Here is a 27,425-nt window from a genome sequence, read left to right as displayed (position 1 = left end):
AGAAACATTTAAGTGACATCAGCCTTAATTCTGCCCCATTCGATGTGCAAACCTTTATCAGGTTAGTTTTCTTCCTCCAACTCTGCTACATCTGCTGCAGGAGTAAAATGTACTCAGAAATGCTTTTTTTGGAAAAAGGTGATTGAGGAGGAGACATGTAAGAGAAAAAAGGGAGGCTTTGCCAGAAAAGGCACAGATCAGAATGAAGAGCACACCTCCAAAGAGTTCCAGATCAATGCTTCTGCCTCTACAGCACCAGCAGGAAATCTGTGCTGTGAAACCCAAGGATGGGTGCAGTTATCCCCAACCCAGTCAGAAAAGCTGTGTGCACTCAGCCCCATCAATAACACGAGGGTGGTGTTGCTTAGTTACACCATGGATAATGGCTGGAAGTGGAAGGAAACCCAATTCCAGTTTTAAATCAGCTGTTAAACCATAAAAACCCAGGATGATTACCTTTTTAAATTGACTACATGTATCAACATAGATGTAGTCCACCAAAAAAAAAAAAAATCCATATGTAGATGCATGTATGAATTTAAACCCAGAAGGGTTTAAATTTCACACAGCATCTGATTTCAAAGATTTTCTGTAAGACCCTTAAGAGAAGAAAGAAAAAAAAACCTCAAAAAATCCAAACTGCAAAACAAATGTCAAAGGGCATTAAAACTAAGCTTACATGGAATCTTACTCCAATCGACCACCTAGATTAACCAAGGAATGTATGTTCCATTTTCATGACATGAATATAGCTTCAGAGTAATTTCAAGGTGCTGCTTTCATGTACTTGAACAGAGGGAGCTGGATTTGCCCACAGAAAGCCACATTCCTGATTGCTTTTCCAGGTGGCAACTCAGATATTGTGTCCAGCATTTAACTGTGTTCCAACTTCCAGCAGACTTTTAGGACTCTTTCTATATTTGAGAGCTCTGATGTTTAATAAAAGTTGACAATTTTGGTTCATTTACTGTTATTGTCACACCTGAGCATTTCATGGTAGTTAATGAAATACAAAAAAAAAAAACCAACTGAGAACTATAAAAATCAGATTGGAAATTCTTTAAAACACATTTTTTAAGACAAAGGACTAAGAGCCTGAGGGAAATCTGGACTCTGCCAACCTTTCAGAAGTCTGGTTAGGCATCCAAAGCTATTAATTAAAAAAAAAAAAAAAAATCCACTATCCATATGATTTTGGGAAGGGGAGAAATCAACTCATTTTGTTGCCTAGTGTCTCACCTATGAAAAACAAGAATTATAATCTTTGTCACTCAAATTTCATCTTTTTAGTCCTCTTAACGTGTATGTTGCTCAGAATGAGGATTTTTCTCTGTATCTCTACCAGTTATGAATCCAGTAGTAATTATTAATAATGAGGAGATGGTTCTGTAATCACCATGCCCTCAGTAGGAAGAATGGGTGACAAATTAATCCAAGCTCAAAACAAGACTGTTATCAGTGCAAGGAAAGATGGCAAAGCTGCAGTGAATGCTGTGGGTCCATTTCCTGCTTTTGATATCCCAACAGCTGGGGTTTATGTGGAGTAATTTTTGAGTCAACCACAACAAACTCCACTGCACACCTTAGTTCTTTCTGGGTGAAATGTTTGGTTGTTCGAAGTGGACTCAACTGCACAGAATATCCTGAGCTGGAAGGGGCCCATGAGTATCATCAAGTCCACCTCCTGACTTCACAAGGACAGCTTAAAAATTAACCTCTGTATCAAAGAATGTTGTCCAAGTGCTCCTTGCACACATGCAGGCCTGGTGCCACTTCCCCAGGCAGCTTTCACTGCCAGATCACCTTCTCAGGGAAGAACATTTCCGTGACATCCAGCCTGAACCTCCCCGATGCAGCTTTAAGCCATTCCCTTGCACCAGAGAGAAATGATCAGCACAGCCCTCTCCTCCCCTCCTCATGAAGAGGGGAAAGGACCAGGCTCATCTGAATTTGCAGCTGTCCAAAGACAGCTCAGATCTGTTATATGAAGGAAGATGTGCACTCCACAGTTTACATCTTAATACTGGATTTTACCAGTTTTTCTGACTCAGACTCGTAGCTGCTGCCGCACTGCTTTTTACCATGTTTCTTGAGTCAGCCTATACAGAAACTGAGCAGGTTTGTTCGGGTACGTAACCTGACAGTGGGAAAAGCCGTGTTTTAAAGAAAAAATTAAGGAAAAAATACTAGCTGGCCTACCCTTCCCTGTAAGATCTTTGTACTTTTACCATTCTTTCACTTCCCCCATCCCCACTATTAAGGTGGTGAAAGTAGAGGCTGGGATAAAGCCTTCAAAGAAAACATTTTCCAATCAGATTTAATGTATCAGTCTGGCATGGACATGTTTATGTAACACATTTCATGACCAATATCTCTAACCAGAGGAAGGGAATCCACGTGTCCCTCCAAATCTTTCTGCTCCAGAAAGGATCAGAAGGAAAAGTTAAGTCCATCACACCAGGCCACTCTTGATCCCACTGCACCTGGGAGCTGTAGCCACCAAGTGCTCCAGCCAAGGCAAGGTGTCAAATGTTGAGTTTTTAATGACACCTACTGCACACAAAGAGCCATGGAAACTGCCCTGGGCCATCCAGCACACACACAGCCCGTGCACAAGTGCCTGCTGTCCCTGGGTGCTTGGAAAGGGCAGCAGGACACATCTCCTCACAGATGTGCTGTAGCTTCAGTGCCACTCAGTCTGGCCCCATAGGCATTTTCCTGGGCGTAAAACACCAGCAGGGATGCATGGATTTCTTTTTATTTTTAATGCTAGCAGTATGCTGCCCTGAGGAGCCAAAGTGCAATAGAAATTGAATCCAGGGTTAAGCAGCAAAGAGGAATGCAATGAACAACAGGCTGTGAACAACAGCCCCAAAGGACAAAAAGGCAGGGGCAGTGCAGGCCTGGCCCAGCTCACCTGGGATGTGTAGGCCGCAATCTGCCCTTCCTTTCAGCTCCAAGCTCAAGGCAAACACCCATCAGCCAAATGCTCTGGGGATTTCCACAGGGCACCAGGGCTCTTCAAGGCTTAACTGGGGTTATTAAAGGCAGTAATTTCACAGCTCATGTGCAGAGGTGCTTCATTAACCTGCCTCAGGAAGGCCCTCAGGACCAGCATGGCCTGGAGGCCGGGAAAGGCCTCGGCCTACCTGCCAAGGTCTGTGTGCCACAAGCTCTGGAGCTCGGCTGACCTCCCAGGGAACTAATCTGGGGGACAGAGGACACACACGACCTAAACCGCTGCCATAGTGCAGCTGCCACAGCTGAACAGCTTCCTGACGGGTCAGGCCTTGGTGCTGGCTCCCTTCCTGACACAGGAGTTTCACCACTGGCACCAGAGAAGACTGAAAGGGAATCTCATCGATACATGCAAGCGTCTTGAATGTGGGTTTTGAGATGGTGCCAAGAGCCGTTCAGTGGTGCCTAGGGACAGCATGAGGAGCAATGGACATAAACTAAACACAAGAAGTTCCACCTCAGCATGAGGAAGAATTTCTGCACACTGATGGTGGCAGAGCTGCCCAGGGAGGGCCTGGAGCCTCCCTGTCTGGAGACATTCCAAACCCACCTGGACACGCTCCTGTGTCACTGCCTCCGGGTGTCTGTAGGCAGAGCATAATGTCAGGCAGAATCATAAAGTTTCACATAAATTGTTGTCTTGCTTTCTCTGAAATTCCTGCAGGTGCTGGTTGATCGCTGAGAAGGAAAAAGAAAACCAACAAAGGTTAAAATATATTTTACCTTAGTGATATAGGAACAGGGGGAAGTCATGCTGGAAATCCAGTGGTTTATCCTTGCAGACTCTGATTTGCTAATGCACTAAACTGCAGATGAAGAAGAAACCAGTTTTGACAACGGAGCATTGGATCTTCTGCAGCAAACAAAGCTCTTCCTTGGGCAGAGAGCAAATGTTACCAATAGGTAAGGCTTTATAAAGGAAAGGCCTTATAACATGGTACTGGCCTGTTGCTTAGGCTAAGTACAAGGGAACTATGGGAGAGTAGCTTGGTTGGAACACAGGTAGAGAGACATAAGAGATGCGGGAGACGTGGGAGATGTGGGAGACGTGCTGCGTGACTGCCGCATCATGTCCACATCGTGGTGTATGGTGGTTGGTTGACTTGGGCTCATTGTGCCTTACAACTATGTAAACTGATAACCAGCTAACTGCTTAAAAAGGCCGGGTTTTTGGCAATAAAGAGCATTTTTTTGCACCTGCCTGAGGTCCCTGCGTTGTCCATTATTGCAACAAGCAAACACAAAACCTATGCCCAGTCCATTCCCATTCCCTTGTGGAGAAACAACCAGGCAGCCTCAGGAAGACAAGCAAATCCAAGATTCTTCAAAAGAGTGAAATGGATTTAGCCACGTGGAATTGGGTCGGGGGGGATTGTTTTAGGTCTGTATCTAATCCGACTGTGCTGCATAAACACCTCAATTTAGTAAAAGTGTAGAGGAAGTGCAGTAAAAATTCTACAAATGTATTTTCTACAGAAACCTGTGAGGTCCATGAGTTCCTAAGATTATAAAGCATGTATCCTCAAAATGAGATGGAAAAGTATAGCTCTATTTATAGCCCTGCTACAGTGACTTTCCCAGAAAATATCTTGTACCTATTGGTTGAGCAGTGTAATCCCCCCATGAAAGGCAAACTTAGGCTACAAAGTATTGATTAGGTATGAGCTTTCACCAAGCAGCCAACAGTGCATCAGTCCAGGTGCAGGTTTTTAGGGGCTGGTAAGCAAAAAATACCAAGGCATGTTTCATTTTGAGCTGGGTCAGTACCCATGAGCCCTTTTCTGTGGTGCCAGAATGCTGCTTCCTGGGAAGTGGCAGTGGAGGAGCTCACAAGTTTCTTCATCACTATGGGCCACCCATCCCTGCTCTCCTGCCACCTTGCTTAAAGAGAAAACATGGCTGGGATTCTGGGTCTGGGAGAAATCCCAGCCTCAGGACTGCACCTCTGCTTCCCAGGAGGCAAACATGCTCCACAGTTTCATGTGGAGTCTCTGCTAATCAAAGCATCTGGGGCCATCTCAAAATCACACTCACCTGAAACACAGCACTGCTGGGAAGCCTGCTGGAAAGATTCAGAGAGTTTTGAAAATCTCAGCAAGATTTCTCCCCCCTCCCCCAGAATAAAAGGAATATTTTGTGGTCACTGAATTGCTCTCAAGTATGCAATGCAAGTGGCTCTGTTGAAGCACCCACACACATGGAGAAAACTCATGGTACAAAATGCCAGATGTATGATCATCCAGTTTTGGTTTTCATTGTTTTCTCTCCCAGATGGTTTTATATCACACCCCTGACCCTGATTTGAAAAGCAACAAAAACTTAGCTATTAAAAAAATAAATTTATTATTTTCCAACTCTCATTTTACTGCTTGAGTTGTTTTTTGTTGTGGTAGCTTCTTGTTAAAGTTCATTCCTTCCATACAATCTTTTCTGTTCCTCAGCTCTTGCAGCACTGTAAATTCATCCTTTTGATTCAAATACATGTATCTCTATTATGGGCTCACAAGGCTGTCCCTCCTCCCACTATAGTGGCACTTTTCCTAAAAAGCCCTTTTGTGTGTGAGGGATAACTCAGAGCCTGGTCACTCCAACATACCTACTTCCAAAGAATTATGGAATGACTTGGGTTGAAACGGACCTTAAAGATCACCAAATTCCAACCCCCACCATGGGCAGAGACATTTTCCACTATCCCAGGTTGCTCAGAGTCCCATCCAGCCTGGCCTTGGACACTTCCAGGGATGGGGCAGCCACAGCTTCCTTAGGCAGCCTATGCCAGGGCCTCCCCATTCTCATAGGGAACAATTTCTTCCTAATACCCAATCTAAACCTCCTCTCCATCAGCGTGAAAGTTCTTGTCACTGCTGTTCCTGATGAAGAGTCCCTTCAGACACCAGAAGGTTTCTATGAGGTCTCCACACAACCTTCTCATCTCCAGGCTGAACATTCTCAGCCTGTTTCTATAGGGGAAATGTTCCAGTCCCCTTATCAGCTTTGTGGCCTCCTCTGGCCTGGCTCCAGCAGCTCCCTGTCCTTCCTGTGTTGGGCCCCAGGGTTGGACACAGCCCTGCAGCAGGGTCTCAGCACAGTGGGGCAGAGGGGCAGAATCCCCCCCTCCCCTGCTGCACTGGAGCCTTGGATGAGATATCCAGGGTTTTCCAAGGTATTTTTAGGTGTAAGAGTTTAAACAGAAGACTGTCAGCCTATCTAACACTGATGCTGGGTCATTTCAGACCATTAATGAGACACACAAATGTCCAAGAAATGTGACTTTGTTTGCTTTCCTCTGACTGCTTAGGAGTTGGTGCCATTCTTTTCAAAGTGCCCTTTGGACCCTGGACTAAGGATGACACCATGTGAAAGCACTCCCAGTCATTGCTCATTTGGCAGGGAACTGTTTCATCTGGTTGTGCATCACGGAACACACCCTTCCCAGCAGCATTCCTTCTTCCCAGGACAGCCCAGCATAACACAGGGTGGCCCCCCTCATGCCATAAGTCCAGCTTCTATCCAAAATACAGCATGGAAGCAATGATGGTGTGGCACAATGAGGGTGGTACATCTTTAGATAACACTGGGGTAAGTGAATCATGAGGAATAGGCAGCAAGAGGTTCAGAAAACTGGGTTTTGCCAGATAAATTTGATTAATTTGTGGATGGATTACACAATTAGGGGGTGAAGGCAATACAACCAGTTACAATGTGCTTGGATTTTAACAAAATATTTGATCCTGTGTCCTATGAAACCAACAGTGGAGAAATTTGTCCAAATTGGCTTCAGAAAAAAACAAACCAAAACAACTAACATGTGGGCAGCAAACAGGCTGGAAGAACAGAAACAAAGGGGGATGACAAAAAAAACAATGAACCATATTGGAAAGGCTTTGTTTGTTCCATTCCCGAGGTGTGAAAATGATCAGTGTTAGTTCCGGTGTTATTAAATTGCATTCAAGAATGGATGGATGATCTGTGCATGAATGAAAGTTACAGCTGATAATAAGTTGGGAATAAATACAAACACAAGTAGAATTAAAAAAAAAAAAAAAGAGCAGCAGAGGTATTTGGGAGTTTCTGTCAGGACCTGGAAAATAAGGGGTGGGAGAAGAATCAGGTGGGGATCTGGACTAGAGCAGAGAAACTGAGGAGAACAATGGTCTTGAAGTGGTGAGTTAAAAGCAGATCACATTCCAGGGGTGCAATTCAGAAAAATCCCTGAGCAGGTGCTTAACTTCAGGCATGTAAATTGTTACTGAGTCACTGAGAATGAAACTAAGCCCGTTAAAAGCTGTGCTGATCTGAGACCAGACTGCTCAGCACCTTGACTGAGCCCATCTATTGCCCAGATCTCACCATAACTTTCCCCCACAATGCATCCTTGATCTACTTTGGACTCGTGGATGCTCCAAGGGTTCTTAAGGAAACATATCCAGCAGCTGTCTGTGGATTCCACTCACACAAAAGTATTTTGGAAGCCCAAATTCAGCTCAGCTTCAAGCAGAAAGGAGACAGAAAATTCCACACTTCTCCACAGACAGAAATTACATCAGCAAAGGTAAAGTTCTTCAGAACAGTCCTGAGCATTTAGTTTCTGCTCAGATTTTCTTTGACAGATGGGTTACACAAACCCAATGTAAAGTCTCACTGAAAGAGTTTTTCAAAGAGAAAAATTACACTATTTTATTTTAAAAATTATCCTGGGCCTTTTCCTGAGTTTTCCTATACAGGATTTCAGAGAAACTGAAACCAGCTTACGAAAGAACTCAACATTTTAAAGGATTGCTATTTTCTAATGAAAACTGTCTGATCTGTCCTTCTCTCCTTGTAGTCGCCCTTTTATCTTTGTGATAACAAATACTGATATGATATTACTGATATGATTGTCTGCATGCCTGGCACAAGAAAGTCTCATTTTTTATTCTTGCCAGCAATTCCTGTGCTACCTTGCGGGACTTTGATGATCCTTGTGTGTATCAGAATATTCTGATACTCAGTGCATACTCTTCCTGCTGCTGTCCAAGAGACTTGCAAACAGCCTTTCCCTTTCCACCTCATCAGACAGTTCCCCTCCAGCTCTGCTTGGCAGTGAAAGCTCCTTATTTGTCACCTTTTTCTGAATATTTCTGCTGGGTCAATTGTTTGGGAGAAAAAATAAACCAACAAAACACCACAAAGCAACAAACATAAGAAAACAAACAAACAAAACCAACAAACCAGAAAGCTGGGAAGTTGTTGATGAAGAAACACTTTTAAGGAACAACAATGAAGTAAAAATCCCTGTTAGGTCAGCAGGAGCTGACCATTCCAGCAAGGTCCTTGATCTATCCACTTGCCCATGACACTGTTCTCCCATGACTTATTGGGGGGGGTGGGGGGAAAGTTTAATGAAGGATTTTCTTATGGAGTAATGAAAAATCTCCTGAGCTCTGATGGGTTGTTGGAAATAAATGGTGGATGAACCCCTTTGGGCTCAGTACCTTTGCTCAGTGGTCTGTGATTTGCAGAGGACTTTCCTTGGGGATGAAGGAAATCCCACGCTAGTTTTAGAGCAAAATGTTTGTTTATATTGTTTACAAAGTACTGTCCCCATTTATAAGTTTTTATAATAATTCCTCTGTAATTCTGCATGAGTAATAATAGCACAAAATATTAAGTCTCTGTGTGAGCAATCCCTCCAAGACACATTGTTTTCTTTAAGTCTTTAGCTAAAAGCCTTTATAGAAGTTGGGTTGTCTCTGATACTGTGTTCCTTCACCTCAGCTCCTGGGTTTGCTCAGATTACTGCCAGATTTCTTAATTCCCCCTGTGCCAGCAGAGATGGTGCAGTATCTCTGGGCCAGTACCGTGCTGCAGCCTGTCAAAATGTGATGGGAGATGGCCCTGAAGCCTCCCTGACTTAAACTGCAGCTGTCATTTTCCATCAGTCCCCACTGCTGGAGCTTAGCTCCTGCTGGCACAGCACCCTAGGCACAGTTTAAGCCTTGCTTTTCCCTGCAGGTCTCCACTTTTCACACAACTGACACATTTTACTCTCTCCCCCTTCTCCCCCCTGCAAAATGCTTCCTCTTGTTCCTCTGACTTTTCTTCTCTGGCCCTGTTCCTTCTGCGCCTGAAGTCCCATATGCTTCCTTCCCCTCACTCACACCCCATCCATGCTTCCAGCACAGTATTAAGCCATAATTAGTCGGAATAGAAAACAAAAAAAGCTTCTTAGGAACCCTTCCTCCATCCTCAGTGTCAGATGAAGCATATTTGCAATAAGGGTAGGGTAAGGAACATGTCCCCAGCATAAGACCCCACTCTTAGGATGACACTTCATCCACACTGCCCCTGAGGGGCTGGAAACCACAGCCCATGCTCCCATTGTGTGCCTGGCCACACAGGCAGCAGGACAATGAGGGGCAGCAGGTGGGGCTGCAGTAGAGGGCAGGGAGCCCAGGGAAAAGATGAGCTGGGACAATCCAGCATGCTGAGCAGCACTCACCGGGGGCATTGCCACTGCCAAGTCTCTGGAGAAGCCCAGGAGACAAGAGCAGCATGGAAAGGTTTGTGGGATGGTGAAGAGACTCAGCACCTTCCTCTGCAAAGATCAGTACAGGGGAAAGTGCACATTTGTTGGGAAGTGCCAAAAGTGGACCAATTGTATCCCAAATACCACTTACCCCTTCATGTTTCTTTTCCTCAACCCACTCAGTTACAGGTGCTGAACTCACTGATGGGATGAAGACAGGGAATAACTTTTCCAGAGCAGAAGTTGGCACTCTGGCTTTGTTGCAGTTCATATGACAGCTAACTCATCAAGACTACTGCATTTTTACCAGCTGGCCACAGGATAAACCTTCCACAAGTCCATAGTGCCCAGAGTCCTGCCCCAACAGAACAGTATGTCTGGGCAGGCTGACATTTACCCAGGGCAAGCTTTGCTGTCTAAAGCTGCTAAAAATCATGTCATGCTTTCACTCTGCCCTTCTACCACCTGTAGGAGGGAAAATGCCATGGAAGCCTTCACATATTTCACCACAGGTGTGTGACACTGGGGCTGCCCTAAGAGAAGTGGAGATGAGCCTGGATCTCCTTGCTGGCACATGGACAGCGTTTCCTCAGGTGTCTGACTGTACCCAAACACAAACCAATGGCCCAAACTTTTAACCTTGCAATGCTGCCTTAAAACAAGAGACAGATGAAGCAAAGTGGGAAAACAAATGGACACAGATGAGCCAGTCCAGCCTAAGGATACACCTAACCCTGTCTTTTGTCTCCAGCTATTCTCAAATTTCTATTATTGCTTTCTTTTTGTGTACCAGCGTCAGGCCTGGGTTTGGTGCTTCCCCTCCCTCTCCCCATGTTCACCCCAGAGCCCACTCCTGGCAGTGTCCCAAGCAGCTGTGACACAGGGAGGCTGAGCAGAGCTGGCCATAACCCTTCTATCCTCCCTTGTCCATCTGTCCGTATTTGCCTCCCCCATCCTGAGCCCACACTCCACACACAAATGTCCATGCTGGCAAAGCCCCTTGGCAGAGGGGGCAAAGTGTGTCCAGCTCTGTGCCAAAGCCATTGTTGAACACCCTGGTCTCTCCTTTTCCTCCTCAAAAAACCCTCCTGTGCCTTGCTTGAGGTTCGCTGGACAGAGAATTCCTTGTGATGCCCCTTCCCATTGCACCAGGATCTGTCTCTGTCCTTGTCCCACTGCGTGCAAGAGCGGACACTGGATGGTGGCAGCCAAATGGGTCAGTTGCTGCTGATTTGCAAATGATTTTTTTCATATAAGTGGAACAATTACTTCAAGAATGGAAAAAGAAGCTAAGGACACAGGAAAAATAAACAAATAAAGCTGCTGTCCCCAGGGTCCTCAGGCAGAACCCAAAGGAAACATGAGAGAGCTGCAGGAATGGGACAAATGTACATCCGACTTCCCCACACACGCTCCCGTTGCCATCCCCTCGGGGCACAATGGCAGCCACTGTGCCTGGCTGGGCCCAGCAGCTGAACAGCTGGCAAAGTGCACAGAGTCCAGCCTCAGAGCAGGGCTGAGATGGACATCCATCCAGAGAAGTGTATCTGCTTCCCTTGGAGGCACAGGGAAGCTCAGGGATTTGCCCCATCTGGAGCTCCTGGGAAAGGCCTGATCCTCCCTGAAGCTCTGAAAACAGGGGCTCCCCTCAGAGGGCCACCTCCAAGTCAAATGGCAAATAGGAAGGCAAGCATTAGGCTGGGAGATAGCACTTCCCTTTCTGTCACATGAAAGATGAGTCCATTAGGGAACATCCTCTCTGGAGCCTGTAGGGAAAATCTTGGAGGCTCACAGATAAAACAGCTTGAGTTATGTCTTCCTTGGCTTTCAGTGAGGACAAGCACAAGGATTTCCATTGTCCGCACTGTTAGCAACATTGCATCGTCCAAAAGACCTTGTTCATTTATCAGCTTCCTTTAAAATCTTTTGTTCACAAGCTTGCTTGTGTGTGAACAGAGAAAAAAATCCAGCTCTATCTAGTATCAGCCTGCAGCTGTTCACTGACAGAAGGACTCAAAAGCTACAGATATGAACATGGGAAAATCCACCCAAAGCAGAAGGAAGACACAGTAAGCAACAGCTGCATTGACAAGAATATGCTGTTTCTGTAGTGTGAGGGGGGGAAAAAAGCTACAGTTACAGTAAGCATCAGAAAGTTGTCTGCAAACATTATATAATTACTATTCAGCTCAGAAGATAAACCAAATTACCTCTACTTCTAACTTTCTCTGGGTATCTGATGCTCTTCTGGACATATGCTCTGATTCCCAGCAGGGTTTGGAAATTCCAAGCCAACTTTGAACCATCTTCTTAGCGCTGGAGTCAGCAGATTTCAATCTGCCCCGTCTTTCACAGGAAAAAAGAACAAAATGAAAAAAAAAACAAACAAAAAACAACAACAAAAAAAACCAAAAACAAAAAGAAAAACAAAAACAAACCTCTGTCCCTCAAAACCTGCTGAGTCCTCTCAAAACCCTACATATAATATTTTGAGTATTCATAACAGGGTTGTGTGTGGGACATAGCAGATGGTTTTTATGATGTTTTAAACCAAACAGATCCCAGGAACAGGAGTTTTCTAAGTGTGTTCTCAGGACATAGCTCCTCCCTTGAGTCCTCCTTCCTTAGACCCCACAGCCAGAAACAGAGATTAGTACTGGCTTTCCCAGCTCTCCAGGAGTTCCAACTTATATTTCTGTTTGCATCCCACCCTTGCAGACCCTCTATTTTATAATTTACCACCTCAGGGATAAATAACTATTAAAATACATAGCAAAGCGATTGTGTAATGTTTGTAAAAATAATCACGCTTTACTTGAGATGTGAGAGAAAATCTATAGAGCCAAAGAATGCAACAGCAGAGCCTATCTGCACTTCCACTTCTGGTCCTTCACTGTCCTTTGCCAGCCATTTCCAAATCCTCTTAGAAGGACCCTTTTTCACTCCTAGACAGGGTGCTGCAACATGAACTTTAAGCCTTCCTTCTGTAGCTCCCCTTCACAGGTACTTGACTCATTAAAAAGGTTCTCTTCTGCAGAGGTATGTTCCCTTCTTGATTTTTTTACCTTCCCAAGCTTTCTTTGCAAATGCCTTCTTAGCCCTTCTTCTAAGGGAATGCTTGTCTCTCAGTTCCCAGTTCCCAGAGAATCTGCATAACCTGACCTTCTCCAGGATGGAGCAATTCCTTTGTTATCTGAAGATAACAAGCCCATTCAGGTGCCAACAGTCTCTAATAGTCCATCTATTCATAGACAGAGAAACCAGCTCCCCTCCCTTCTTTCCAGTGCAACATTTATGAGATAGGGGCAGAAGAGAAGGTGGTGCTAGAACACAAGTGTGGAAGCCATCTGTAAAATGATCCTTCCTCTCTGATGAGGGAGGCGTTTCTGTCCAGGAACTGCTGGGACACTGGAAAGGCAGTGCCACTCCACGATGTGCCATGGAGCTCATGCAAGACGTTTCTCCACAGCACAGAGCCTCAGATATTTGTAAAACAGAAATGGTGCTTTCCTGACCTGTGGGAAGCTTCCCTTCTGAGGATGGTGATTGGCATCGATAAGCCTTATTAATAAAAATTTGAAACCCAAAAAATAAACATTTCATGTCTGGGCATGAGAACCCACTCAGAGAAAAGGACTCCCAGCTCAGCCAGCAGACAGTACCTTGGGAAGAGCTAAAGGACAGGATGAGGAGCTACCAACATCAGGAACCCGCTCCCAAGAGGTTATTGAAATGTCGGGATGAGGTGAAAGCCCAGGGAAGAGTTCCAGCACACAGAGAATGAGACAACATCACAACAGAGTTTTGCTTGGGGTACAGATTTGCACCACGAGGGATGAAGAAGGACCAAGAACGGAGCCAAGGGAGGAGACAGTGCGGGAGATCTGGAGGTTTCAATGAATGAGAGCAGTGTGGGACATGTGTTAGTGATTTTTTAGTTACTTAAGGTAGTTTAGTTCCATTCAACAAAAGCCATATTACAGATCCTGCATGCTACACCCTGAGCTATGCATATGCAATTATGCCAGTGGCCAGAAAGCACCCACCACTGCTTCCTTCTGCTTTTTAGATACTCAAGAGACTTCAAGAGGATGGACAAGAATTACAGCCAGGCAAACTCTGACCAGGCACAAGGATTCTTATCAAAGAAACAGAAGTTAAGTTCTTAAACTTTCTTAACAAAGGTTCTGTACAAGGTTCTTCCACCTGATGCTGGTGTAGCACTGAGGCATTACCCAGAGAGACTGGGATCTCCATCCTTGGATGTTTTGGCTGCACAAGGCCCTGAGCAAATCAATCCAGCTTGGGAGGTGGCCCTGCTGTGAGCAGCGGACTGGACTAGATGAATTCCAACCTAGCTCTTTATAAGAGCAGTATTTCCCTGAGACCTGTGTCTATTTACGTGCAGTAAAACATCTGGAAGGCAGCATAAGATCGTGCATAGGAAGTTGTGTCTGCCTGTTAACTCCAGTTCCAGATTGAGGAAAAACAGCAGGAGAGCAAGAGGGTGTCTTAGCTGAGAGTAAAAAGCCAAATGCTGCCGGGGTGAGGTAGCAGAGCTGCAGAGAGGGCAGGACATTTCCTTGGACACCCCTGGGGAGATGCAGCCCTTGAGAAATCACTCACCATTGCCCAGCTGCTGCTGAAGTGTTCTGCTCCTGTGGAGTGATGGAGGAGCTTTGGGAGCTCTCCAGGGGCAGCAGCAGTGGATCTCACAGACACCTGTGAGAATTTCTACTTCACCAGAAGGGCAGCTATCACATCACCAGCCTTCCTGACTCTGCCCAAATGACCTTCTCAACCACATCAGGAGTTTTGCCCAGACCAAACAAGAACCTCCTCAGACTTTGGATGGAACTCAAACAAAGCAGACATGACTTTGACCATGCCTAACAAGACACCTCAGTCAGCCAAAACCTGACTGTGTGTAAATGCTGGGAGCTGAAATCTGAAATAGCTGAGGGCTGAGCTTGGAACAAAGATGTTTGTCACCCTCCTGCACAGAGGGACAGTGCCTCCTGTTTGCCCATCGCTCACGCAAATGCCCAGCAAAGCCTTACCATGGGCAGAAGTGCTGAGCAGAGGGACTTAGGGAAGCCAGGGATGCTGAGGAGCTCATAGGAGACAGGGTTTTCTCACTGTCCACACTGTCTGAATTCTCAATAAAGCCATTTATTCAAAAGCCATGTGACACCTGGCCAGTGACTGAAGTGCCACTGTGAAAAGGGGCAACACCTTTCAAAATGCTTCAATTTGACCACTATAAAATGCACAGTTGTGGAGCATACTGGTGCTGGAACACTCTGTTATAGGACTAAAATGCTGCATTCCCAAAATAGAAGCAGAGAAAAAAGAAGCAGATTATAGCATTGTATTCAGATGGTCATTAATATTATATGCAATGTAGTATTTTAGGCTATTAATATTTTAAAAGCAATTAATTTTCCCAGGTGTAGATGTAATCAACACAGAGCCAAGTAGTAAAATATCCTGACTGTTTATCCATGGGAATAGCTTTTAATTCGGCAGTTTTGGAGGAGGAAATTATAAGTTAAATAGTTTACCTCAGTAGAGAGAATTTATTTACACTGTTTTATTTTGTGATACTACAGTTTTGAGGGTTTTATGTGTTTGTCTCTTTGTCAGGCAATAAAAGTTTATTCTGTTTGTTTTTCTGATCACGTTAAGAAGACAAAAATCAGCAGATCTATAGAGTATTTCATTGTCCCTGGAATACAAAGGGCACATCCAAAATACTGATTGAGAGCCTTGTATTTCTTCATAGACAATTTTTGATGCTTTCCAGAGGTAACAAGACCAGCCATTCTTCCCTTTAAAAATACACCTGTTTTCAGAATTTGGATGTGCACTACACATCTGCACACAATGAGAGGTCCAGTTTATCCCCATCCCACAGTCATTCACGTGGCTTCCAAACCAAAATCCCACCCTGATGAAGCTCCATATAAAATACCTCACTCTTTGGCAGACAATATATGCCTCATACATTTCAGCAAATTATTCAGTGCGGGACCCTGTGTCAGGATACTTCTGTCACTGCAGATTAACAGAATCATTGCACTTACCTTTCAAATACAGCTGCTCTCCTGGGAGTAAATACCGTGATTATTTAGCAGTTCACAGCACTGTTAAGACAACTAAAATATGCCCTTCCCAAATCCCCATAAAAGGAGCAATTTTCTGTTAACATTTTGCTTTCCTATTCCTTGTTTTTATAGACCTGGGCATGCTACACATGTGTATGAAATGTAAAACCTTTGCCTCAGTGTAGACAGAAAGCAAATAAAATGGAATTGAAGCTCCACATTTGTTTCAGTAAGAGCAGAACCACCTGAGAGACCACAGAGAAAAGACTGGGCATTGCTAAGGGAGGGAGGGAGGGAGGAAGGCAGGAAGGCAGGAAGGCAGGAAGGCAGGAAGGAAGGAAGGAAGGAAGGAAGGAAGGAAGGAAGCTATGTCACAGAAAGATGCTCTAAAAATTGGAGATCGGCTGCAGGTTTAGGGACAGAGAGTCTTTTATTGATAAGTTTCAATAGTCTGAAAAGAAAAAGAAAACCTTGCGCATTAAATGTTGAAGCCATTTTTTAACTAAGGATTGATATAAACTTGCCAGCAGGTAAGGAATGCAAGAGGTTAACAGCAAAGTCATTTTAAGCAGAAAAGGAAGCTGATACATAGGCAGTGAGGAGAAGAGAAAAAAAAAAGGGGGGGGGATGTCACCTTGAGATTCTATCATATTATTAATCATGAAATAGATATCAGTGGTTCATACCTGTAATTTATCAGAACCGTGCTTGCTCTTTCAAATATCTGCTCCAGAAGCAAAAACAAACAAACAAACAAAAAAAAAAAAAAAACAAAAAACCCAAGAAAAGAATGACAGTGTTTCTGTACAGTTCTGCATGCCAGGGTAAAAAATGTCACTTTCCATTGACTTCCTGGCGCGTGGGAGGCACCTGCTCCCTGTTCCTTGTCCGAGTAAACGAACGCAGCCTTATCACCCTGCCCCCCAGGAGAGGAGAGCGGCGGCTGCAAGGGATGCGGCACCTCTGCCAGATAAGGCAGTAATGTCAGCTTGGGAATTCTTTGGGTAAATGTGATGAGTCTTCCAGCATAAAACATCAATCCCAGGTACATGACCATCTTTGTAGCTTTTTTTGACTCCTTTCCCATCTCACCTAATAAAGAAATCTGACTGGAGTTGTGCACTCCTTGCACAAACACTAATTACAGCTCTGAAAAAGTTTAAACTAGGGAATGAGAAAGATTAAAGAAGAAACTTTGCACAAAACAGAAAGGAGCAATTAATTAAAAATATATTAACCAATCACACAGAATCCATTATTTAATGCTGTTAACTATTGAGCCTGCATAAAATCACCCTTTAAGGGTGAGAATAGTTTTATTACAGGACATGTTTCACCTGCTCAGTACTTATGTTGTCTAATATGGCTGTTAATTATAAATTTGCCACCACACAGTTATTTAGAGTTGAAAACCACCCTGTATAATTAAAATACTCCTTGAAAATACACAGAATATCCTGTGCTATTCACATCCTTTCCCAGTCTTTCACCAAAAACAAGAGGAAATAAAAGATAATTTTTATCATGTTTTTCCTGTTGAATACATAGCATGGAATTATGTGATTTACCTTTGAGCGGCTAAAAATCAGATAAATTAAGAAAAAAAAAACCAAACAAACCCAAACCACCAAACTAGACTCCTTCCAGTGACTGAAGCTGGAATAATTTTATTTCAAATCTATTGCACATTTTATTATTCATGGTGTTTGTTTGCTTTCGGGGCTTTCCTCAGCTTGGACAGTGGAAACACGTTCATCTGTTTCTTTTTTGGCTTCCAGTCGGTTTCACTTTCAGATTCTCATGTTTCACACTCCAGCCTTCAGGTTTCAAGCACTGCAAAGGAATACTTATTCCATTTAAACAAACAAAAACCCCGCGGTCGCCGGGCGCACTCACACCGTGTCTATTGCTCTGCAAAGCTTGAGCCCATCCTGTCCCCTGAAGCATCTCCCTGATGGTTCTCTGAGATTTGCTGGGAAAAGAAATTAAATAAATAGGAGTGATGACGAATTTAGGATTTATTAAAAAAACCCAAGAGCTCTGCAGCGCTCTCCAACAGAGGCCAATAAAATATCACTACATATGATCGATTACACGATAACCGCGCGTCGGGTTCCTGATGAGAAGCCGTGACACCGGACTTGGTGCCCTGCAGAAGTGTCCCAAGACGTAAATAATGCCGGCGGTGTTGCCACCCGGCGGCTGCGGTGGGGTTGCGAGCAGCACAGCCCCCTTCCCTCGGGGCTGCAGGGATGGAAAGGAGGAGCGGCTGTCCCGGGAGCGCGGCTTCCTCGCGGCCGCGGCGGCAGCTCCGCGGCAGATCCCCGCCACGTTTGATTTAATCATTTATGCTTTTAAATGGGTGAGGCAGCTCAGCAAAAGAAGGGGAGCGAGTGCCAAAAGGGTGGGTTTTGCTGCTGTACTGTTGTATTATTTTTTGTTATTATCTTTTGCCTTTTTTTTTGGGGGGGGGGGTGTTGTTTTTTGGTGGTTATGATTTTGTTTTGGGGTTTTTTTTGTATTTTTTTTTTCCGGAGGAAGGGTGGTATTTAACATATGGCACTCGGTAATCTCTACACGGAGGCTGTTAAAACATCTGCTGCCTCCAAACGCATGCAGCAGCGCCCGTGGGCACGGGGACAAGTCGAAGGGGCAGCTCGGGCACGCTGGCTTCCGCGGCCGCGCGTCCCTGGCTCCCTGTCCGCCGGCCGCGCTTCCCAGAGACGGTGTTTCCCCGCTGGAAACGGGCATCGAGCACATAAAAGCCATCGCACCGGGAGAAAGTACTTTGGTTGTTTTGGTAGGGTTTTTTCTTTTTCTTTTTCACGACGTTCTTGCAGATCAGCGGCACCTCCGCGTGCAGAGCTGGCACGCTTCCATTTATTATTGATTTATGGAGTTGTTTTTTTTTGCTTCCCTAACGGGACATCCCCACCACACGCCTAGCACCGTGGCCCGCCCGCGGTGCCCTCGGCTGCTCTCCTGGCTGCCGCCCCATCGCGGGGCGCGGGGGGCCCCGCATCTCTTCCCTTCCGTGCCCCAGACATCACCCCACTTCGGAAAGTCGCTGCCGGACAATCGGGACACCCGTTGTCCTCCCCCCCGAAACCCACATAAATCACAATCGCTGCATTGTCGGGCTACAAAGCCAGACGGGAGCGCTTATGAATTTAAGTTTGGAGAAGGAAAACGTGCGCTGACACAACACGCTCCCTGTTCGCAGGAGCAGCCAGGAAGGGGAAATGAATGGTGGAAGTTAAAGAGCCTTTCATTGCGGAGCGCGCTGCAGCGGGTCCCGCTCGCCACCCTCGCCGTGCGCCGGGGGTGCCCCCTCCTCGCCGCCCCTTAAACGCGAGCTTTGCCTGGCACAGCTCTGCCCGGGTCCCGGGAACCCGCGGCTCGGCCGCCGGGGCCACACACGATGCCCGGCGGCTCCCCACGTCTCGGCTGCGCCCGGGGGCTGCGCGCTCCGCGGACGGGACGAAGGGTGCGCGGGGATGAGTTTGTGGGGAAATGCTGCTCTCGGCTGTCCCCCGCTACAGGGGGACGGGGGCAGGCGACAGTCCCGCTGGCTTTTTGCTGCCCAAGTAGCCCTTTGCTCCGACGGGCGGGTTCGCTGCGGGGCCGTGTCCCAGCCAGCTTTTGCCGGGTCAGCCTTGCTGCTGGACTCCGGCGAGAGTCGGGCACAGCTGTTCCCACCCCTCCCATCCGCTCTCATGCAGAAGGGCGAGCGCTGGCGTGGGAGGGGGCGCCGGTGCCCACTGGCGGGCAACGACGGCCGCTCGCCCGCCGTGCCCCCGGTACCGGCAGAGCCCGTGAGACTGCCGGGGCCGACGGTGCGCTCAGGTGAAAGGGCTCCCTCTCGCCCCATCCCTAGCGGATCGCTCTTGATGCCCTGGCATCATGCGCCCTTAAAATATAATCTGCCCGGTAACAATCAGCGCGCAGCGGCGAGAGCCCCAGAGCTATTGGCTATGCAAATAGCGGGAGGGGAAGCGGCGCCCCAAAGTCCCCGCTCGCACTTTTAAGGCGGTATTTCCGTGCCCGCCGCCCCCGGCCCACCCTCCGCGCCGGCCGTCTCCGGGGGGCTGAGGGGCGGCCGCTGCGGGGACCCCGCACCCCGCGGGGCTGCGGCTGCTCCGCGCCCGCCCCGGTAGCGCCTTCCCCTTCGGGAGCCTCCGCTCTGCCGCAGCCGGCAGAGACTTCGCAAAGTTGTCACATTTTGCAGGCGGGGAGCGACTACCGGCGAAGTGCGAGCCGGGTGGAAGTCACCCTGTGTGGGACATAACTCCTCTCACCTCCCCCCTCCTCCCCAGCTAACCTTTCTCCCTCCTCCCTCCTCCCTCCCTCCTCCCTCCCTCCTTCGCTGCGTTTCCTAGAAAGTTGTATCAGTGTGGCCATGCCACGCTAAGACGGTTCGCCTGCTCGAACCACGAATGTGTGCCGGAGGAAGTAGCGTGGTGGTTGAGGGATTTCGCCCCGAAGACGCCGCGGAACCCCCACCCCTCAAGGGTTCTTTGGGGGGTTTGCTGTTAGCGGGGAGCTCTGTCACCCTCCGGCTGCAGGTTTAAGGAGGTGCCGGAGCAGGGAGAGCGAGGCATGGATCTGGCACCCTGCTATGCCGGGACATTTCATACTTGGACCCCCATCGTCTGGGTGGGTACCGAGGGGCACCCACAGTTCCTTGCAATAAGAAAAGGAGAGGGAAATTGATCGGGACGGGCTCCTTCAGAAGGCAAGTGTAGAACGGGTTTAATTTGGTTGCTGGAAGGAAGCAAAAGAGAAGCTGTCATTTGTGTCTGTGTGTCCCTATACGAGGGCCTCCTGGTTCCTTGTTAGCTTATAGAGAGGGAAAAAAAAAAAAAAGCGTTTGATGTTACGTCTGACCAGCTGCTGTTCTCCATAATAACAAGAGAGAGAACTGCCTGCCCTGGCGAGTTGCGTCACTTCGCTTCAACTTTAGGCTAGAAATCAAGAGAGGGAGAGACAAGTTTCAAGGGAGGCAGGAGCGAGCTGGAAAGCCCTGCCGTCTTCCTCCCACCCACCTACCCCTCCTCCTTTACCCCTCTCCTATCCCCACCCCCTTCCCCCCCTCCAAAAAAAAAAAAAAAAAGGAAAAAAAAAAAAAGGAAAAACCTTTCCCATCAGAGAAAGAGGGAGATCTCTTTGGAAACATGGAGCTGCTGTGCTGCGAGGTGGATCCCATGAGGAGAGCTCTGCCTGACCCGAACTTGCTCTACGATGACCGCGTTTTGCACAACTTACTAACCATAGAGGAAAGGTATCTGCCCCAATGCTCCTACTTCAAGTGCGTCCAGAAGGACATCCAGCCCTTCATGAGGAGGATGGTGGCCACTTGGATGCTGGAGGTTCGTACACCCCGGCCCCTCGGAGCGGGGGGAGGCAGAGCGGCCGCGGGCAGCACCCCGGCCCCTCTCCCCCTGCAGCCCCTCGCTCTTCTGATCGCCGGGTGGCTTCTTCTTGTCGATCCCCTCTCCTCCTTGTCCCCCTCCGGAGCTCAGCCGGCGCGGAAAGGGGCGCGGGGGACACCGACAGCCCGCGGGGGAAGTCGCCCCTTCCGGGGGGCTCCGGGAGCGGGGTGCAGGAGGGGAGGAAGCGCGGCATGGTGGTGGGGGGGGGAGAGTTGGAAAAGTCATTTGCAATTAAAAGCAAAGAAAATCCGCCTCCGGGAGCGCTTGTAATTGAGGCATTCCTGGGAAAAAGGAGCAGCACGCGGGGCAGGGCGAGTGTCGGGGGGTGCCCCGTGTGCCCCGCGTTCTGCCCGGCGAGGGTTCCGTGCCCACGTATGCAGTGGGGAGGACGTGCCTTCTTCTCGCCATGTTGCGCTGCATGCGGACTCTGCTCGCAGGCGCCGAGCCCGGCTGCCCCCGCTGCTTTCCGGGGGGCTCGGGAGTGGCCCCCGCCCCCGCGGGACGGGACCCCCGGTGTGTCGGGGCCGTGGGGCGGGTGCTGAACCCCCTGTGTGCCCCGAGGCTTCAGGCGCAGCGGCAGCGGGCCCGGAGCCCCGCAGAGTCGCCTGCCTTGCGCTGGCCCCACCAGCCATCCTTTGCCCCTTCGGATCTCCTTTGGGGGGGACCTTTCCCGAGCCAAACTCCGTGGGTTGGAAAGCCCAGACTCCCCGCTTGGTTTTCATGTGCGATTTGTGCTTTTTCTCCGCGGCTCCGATTTTTTGTAAATTTTTAAAAGAATTTTGCTGCTCGCTGCCTGCTAAAAGGATCCAGGCGGCTCGGGCTCTCTCCACCCCACCTCGCCCTCGCTATGTCTCCCGTCCTTCCCCCACAACGCGGGATTGGGGGCGCAGGGCTGGGGGACACCCGGCGGGGGAATTTTTACAATTGTCGGAAACGATAGGGGATCGTCCCGGGATGCCACCAGCCCCAAAACCAGGACCGCCGGGGAAGTTTTGATATTTTTTATCGATTTTTTGAAAATATGACGAAATAAAAAAGAAAAATTGGGTCGCAAAGAAAAAAAAAAAAAAAGTCTGAGGCTGCTCGCTTGCTGCTGGATGGGGCTTTTCGGCTCTCCCACACAGTGTCTTGAATTCATTTCTTACTGAATGAACTAAAGGAATGTGAAAGCCGATTGACAGCCTTCCCAGCCTCTCCACAGATCTCCCCCTCCCCCAAAATTTAGCTCCCCGGGAAACAAAAATAGGAGCAAAAGGAAGTAGTGGTCTGTTTGGTGGGTTCACTCATGTATTTATTTTTTCCTTCTTGTCTCTTTCTCGCTTCCCACCCCCGTTTCCCCCCCCGACTGCCCCATCGTTCCCTCCCCACGCTCCTCACTTGCAGGTCTGCGAAGAGCAGAAGTGCGAAGAAGAAGTTTTCCCTCTGGCCATGAATTACTTGGACAGATTCTTAGCTGTGGTGCCCACTCGGAAGTGCCATCTGCAGCTGCTGGGGGCGGTGTGCATGTTCCTGGCCTCCAAGCTGAAAGAGACAATCCCCCTCACAGCCGAGAAGCTGTGCATATACACGGACAATTCCATCAAACCCCAAGAGCTGCTGGTAAGCAGCCCCGTTCCTCCCTCCTCTCCGGCACAGCACCTTTCTCTCGCTGGCACAGCACCCGGCACTTCGCCACCCAGCCCCTGCCTTTTAGAAAAACCCACGCTTTTCCCGCCTTTCTGGACGGCCAGAAGGCCCCGGGGGCCAACGCTGAGGGCGGGGGACATCCCTGTCCTCCGAAGCCGGCCGGCAGTGCCATGCGGCGCTCGGGCCGCTGCCCGCCTGTCGCGCGGGCCCGGCGCTGCCGGGGGTTCTGGGGCTGGCGGTGCCGGGGGTGGGTCTGTCCCCGCCGCGTCCCCGCCGCGTCCCCACGGGGGACCTCGCCGGGCGCACGTGCGCGGGCGGGCGGCGCGGCGGCGCCACCTGGCGGCAGACACGCGGCGGTGCGGAGCCGCGGCCGGGGCCTTGGGGCCCCGGGATGCCCGAGGGGGGCCCGGGATGCTCGGCCGTGCCCAGGAGGCAGCGGCACCAAGCGATGCTCAGGGAGTTCCACCTGAACACGAGGAAGAGCTTCTTCATTGTGCAGTGACCGAGCCCTGAACAGATTGTCCAGAGCGGGTGTGGAGTCTCCTCAGTGGGGATATTCCAGAATTGTCTGGACACAATCCTGCACCCTGTGCTCTGGGATGGCTCTGCTGGAGCAGGGAGGTGGCACCAGGTGCCCCACTGTGGTTGCTTCCAGTCTGACCCATCCTGTGTGATCTCAGTTAAATAATCTCATGTCTGCTGCTTCTCTCAGTTCAGACACAGTAGAAGCAGAAGGAAATTGATAACTACTGAAGGAAATAAGTGATGTATACAGCATGGTGTGGAGCACTGGACATGCACCAGGGCCCCTTGGTGACATGGATGCTAGGTCAGAGAGATGGCCATAGCCATCCCGAGTTGTTGAAGAATTTTTCCTGTGAATCACTGGGAATTCCCCCTGGGGAGGGGCTGGGGTTGATAGCTCATGCTTCCTCAGAGTTAAAGAGCCTTGCCCTCAAACCCTGCCTGGCTGTCAGGGCCAGGAGGTGTCCTGTTGGGTGGCACAGATGGGCAGGGGAAGTGCCGTGGTCCCCACGTGCAAATATGCAGAGCAATGTCCCTACCTTCTTATGCCACGTGGATTTAAGCATGTGTTTAAAATGCTTCCTTGTATTTGGTCTTCTGGGTTGACTGTTCTCTCTCAAAACCCGTCACATCAGTAATGCTGGGAAGAGCAGGCCTTGAGTTCACATAATCACCGTTACGTTCCCACATTTTACAGGTTTTCTTGAGAGATTAAAAAATCCTGTCTGGTTTCTGCGGCCTTTTGCATATATGTGAGATTTTTCAGACCATGGAGGACTCTGTCATAATCCAGCAGGAATGTCCGTAGGAAAGTAACTTGCTCTTAAAGTGGGCATCTATTCAGGGAAACGACTGCAGAAATGGCATTGTGGGGTCCATGTTTATGGTTTCTCAGCAACGCTGGTTGACGTCTCCGCGGCTGCAAAATTAAAGGACTTTTTTTTTTTTTTTTCTGTCTTGCCAGCTCTGTCAGCTCAGCTGGGGTTCCCCACCATGCTGGGCTCCATCAGGCATCATCAGGACTCAGTGCGTGGAATTTAGTTAATGGCTAATAGTTGATGGATGAGACAAATGTGAGCTGGAGGCCTGAGCTTTGCTCACTCTGTGGGGCACTGAAAGGTGTTCAGAGCTCGGTTTAAATGTTGAAACATGCAGGTCATGCACCCCATGGCTGGATCTGGCGATCGGGTGCTGTTTGCGCATGGAATCCCATTTCAGGGAATGGCCGGTAGTTACACACACGCCCAAGCTTTCCTTTGATTGCAGTGGGAGTTTTGGGCGTGCAAAGAATCTAGGAATGGCTCCTACATGATTTACTGGCAGATAATTTGCACAGGCTACTTCTTGGCTGTGTTGTGTGTGTTTCCTTTCTGCAGAGCCTCTCTTGGAGTAGTTTAAGCACCATCAGATTTATCTGCAGGACCTTTGGAGTACAGTTTTGGGAGGGAATGCCATCAAGCCAACTTCCCCAGTTTTGAAATAAGGAATGTATATCTAGGTTATTTTTGTGCATGGCTGTCCCTAGGGCTTTAAATGGCTATAAAGTAAGGACTATAGCCATTTAAAAGAAGTTACTAGGAAAGGACCACAGTGACCTTGGCAATATCTAATTGCAGGCTAAACTTTCTGGGTGGGCATTCAGCACTGGATAAAAAAAAGAAAAGAAAAAAAAAAAAGTAAAACCTTGGCAGGAGCCACCAGGTCTCATTATTTTCAGTAGAGCCTGACATTTCTGGTGTTCAAAAAAAAAAAGAATATAAAGTCAACAACTTCAAAGCAGTAGAGGCGTATGGAAAAAAGGGTTTGAGCAAAACAAATTTAGCAGTGATAAAGTTATAATAAGAAATAAGAAGAGGTTTTTCGCAGGCTTGCTTATGATTTTCTTCTCTTTTGCTCTCCCTGTCCACCCTCTGCAGGAATGGGAGCTGGTGGTGCTGGGGAAGTTGAAGTGGAACCTTGCAGCTGTCACCCCACACGATTTTATTGAACACATCCTAAGGAAGGTGCCTCTCCCTAAAGACAAGTTGCTTTTGATCCGGAAGCATGCACAAACCTTCATCGCCCTTTGTGCCACAGGTAGGCTCAGCTGCTCTGGCTGCTGCTCATAGTGTGGTTGGAAGGGCAGATTTGTTCCTGGTGGTGCTTCATCCCCTCCATCCTTACATGATGTGGGAAGAGGAGCTAAATCACATGGGAATGTTTGCAAATGGTGTTGTGAATCAGGCCCCAAAACTGCACTGGGCAAAATTCTTGTAGTAGTGACCTGTAGTGCAGCTGATGTGTGTGGTGCTTTTGCAGTGAAGTCTTGTAAGGCTGGATTAGACCATCCTGGGTTTTATTTTGCCCATTCACTGCTGCTTTTAGAGGGCCACAGATCATTTGTAAGGACAGCTCCAAATACAGAAGCGGTTATGGCACATTAGCCCAAAATGTATTGAGCTAATGCATTGCATGAATGTGTTCATAAACTTTTCATTTATCTGGACTCTGTCCAGATAGAAGGTAAAATTGTGTGTTTTAGCATTTATGTGATACTTCCACATCCCTGAAGCACAGGGAATGACAGTTGATAAGACAATTACTTTTTTTTTTTAAATTTGGATTCTTTCCTAGCTTCACCCCAAGAAAGCAGTGAAACTACCATGTTTCGTAGGGAACCATTGCACTCCCTTTTTATCACACAGCTGATCACAGTTTCTGAAGATTTCTCTGAGAATAATTGCCTCTTTGGAAGAGAGGCTTTTTAATTTTGGCCTGTCTGCAAAACACTGGTTTTTATTTGTGTGTCATTTTGTTGTTTGGGTTTTTCTTCCCTCAATTACTTTTACAAAATTAGTTTACTCTGAAGTTTCATCCAAAGGGTTAATGGTAAGACTAATTTTTAGAAGCTAGATCTGGACTAGACAAACAGCATGCAGTGTTTTCCAGAGTCATTATCAAGTAGTGGATGGCTCTGTTTGAATTCAGCAGTTTGACATACCTAGTCCTTTGTGATAGGAACTGTTCTGCCTGTGTGCTTGCAGAGGGGAAGGGAAGATGGCGTGCAGCTTTTGGGTTTGAATGCCTGCTTCTTGTATATAAGATGTAGGACTGCTTTTACAATGTTGGCCAATTTTTCCTACCTCAGTTGATGTGTTTTAGAGATTTGTATATAGCTTGTGTTAGGGTAATTGACCTTTTGGTTGCCATGATGCCCAGACCTTCCCTTCTTTTCCCACTGCTGCATGATCCTTTTCATGCAGCATGGACCATGGAACTCAATAGAAATACTGCTCAAATACTGCAGGATCACTCTTGGTGATTTCTTTGCCTTCTCCCCTTACTTAGGATGCATTCACATGTTCTGCCTTGTGTGATATGCAAAAGATGGTCTTTACCATGGACATTTCCCTGGATCTTCACACCATCAGCCATCAAACTCCAATACAGCTTTGTGTTGCCTTCCAAACAAGACAATCATCCCACTCTTTTGTTGCTTTCACTTCTTCCAATAGTGTTTTGGTTTGTTTTCTTTTTTATCTAGCACATAATTTTCTTGAGAGCCCTAAAATTTCATTATGCTTTAGCATTTCAAATTCTGGTCCATAATCCTTTGCCCTTTAAGTTTTCCATATAACTAAAACATTGCAAGACTGTGGTCCATAAAAGAGTCTCCGAAGTCCATGGCTTCTTTCCACTCTATGGATTCTTTGGTGGTTAGCTCCATGCTCTAGAAGTCCTTTTACTGAGATCCAGAGCAGTGCCCCCTTTCCAGCCCTCAGCCCAGTCATGCAGTTCCCTCATGTGTGTCCCCCATGTGATCTGCCTCTCATGTTATATGTCTCCAATGCATGAAATGAGGTCCTTTGTGTAGAGTTTAAAGAGGTAACAAATCAAGAGTTTGTTCCCTTGAAAGTGAAAGACATAATTGCTGAGTACAGAGCTTCCCAAAAGTGAGGGCACCGTAGTGCTGGCTGGAGATTTTCTTTTCTTCTCATTCCATTGTCCACAGACCAGTGTGTAGTTTTGAGGAGGACTCACAATATTTTTTCATTTCGAAAGCAGAGATCTTACCCAGGCACTCAGTACCACATTCCCACATTACCTGTGAACTGCTACTTCAATTTCCATTGTGGAAATGTTGTTCTTACTACAGAATTTCCCTTTCACTGCCACTCTTTGAAGAAAAGCCCCTTCTCATCAGACTTCCTTCCAGATCCAGTTGTCATT

At 47.7% G+C, this 27,425-nt stretch overlaps 1 protein-coding gene and 2 long non-coding RNA genes across 6 annotated transcripts in view; 1 reads left to right on the top strand and 2 right to left on the bottom strand.

The window, feature by feature from the left end:
* Positions 1 to 16,946: 16,946 nt before the first annotated feature.
* Positions 16,947 to 17,952, bottom strand: LOC137474321 (uncharacterized). The gene is made up of 2 exons (XR_010999295.1): positions 17,714 to 17,952; positions 16,947 to 17,605 (listed from the first exon to the last, which is right to left on the bottom strand). It is a non-coding gene; the product is annotated as an uncharacterized lncRNA (long non-coding RNA).
* A 1,784-nt stretch (positions 17,953 to 19,736) lies between these two features.
* The window catches only part of CCND2 (cyclin D2), a 29,700-nt gene continuing 22,011 nt past the window's right edge, over positions 19,737 to 27,425 (top strand). For 3 of the 4 annotated variants that reach the window (XM_068190778.1, XM_068190780.1, XM_068190781.1), the window contains exons 1-3: positions 20,592 to 21,002; positions 22,449 to 22,664; positions 25,133 to 25,292. In XM_068190778.1, the coding sequence (XP_068046879.1) occupies positions 20,808 to 21,002; positions 22,449 to 22,664; positions 25,133 to 25,292 (571 nt within the window). In that variant the 5' untranslated portion in view covers positions 20,592 to 20,807. Of the gene's footprint in view, positions 19,884 to 20,591; positions 21,003 to 22,448; positions 22,665 to 25,132; positions 25,293 to 27,425 lie in introns of those variants that run through there. The other variant, XM_068190779.1, reaches the window with a different exon arrangement.
* On the bottom strand, positions 20,369 to 22,451 carry LOC137474320 (uncharacterized). The gene is made up of 2 exons (XR_010999294.1): positions 20,903 to 22,451; positions 20,369 to 20,597 (listed from the first exon to the last, which is right to left on the bottom strand). It is a non-coding gene; the product is annotated as an uncharacterized lncRNA (long non-coding RNA).

This window comes from Anomalospiza imberbis, chromosome 5 (genome assembly GCF_031753505.1).
Source record: "Anomalospiza imberbis isolate Cuckoo-Finch-1a 21T00152 chromosome 5, ASM3175350v1, whole genome shotgun sequence".
NCBI lineage: Eukaryota > Metazoa > Chordata > Aves > Passeriformes > Viduidae > Anomalospiza > Anomalospiza imberbis.
Note: the sequence above shows the minus strand (reverse complement) of the source record. Positions and strands in the feature narration are given on the sequence as shown.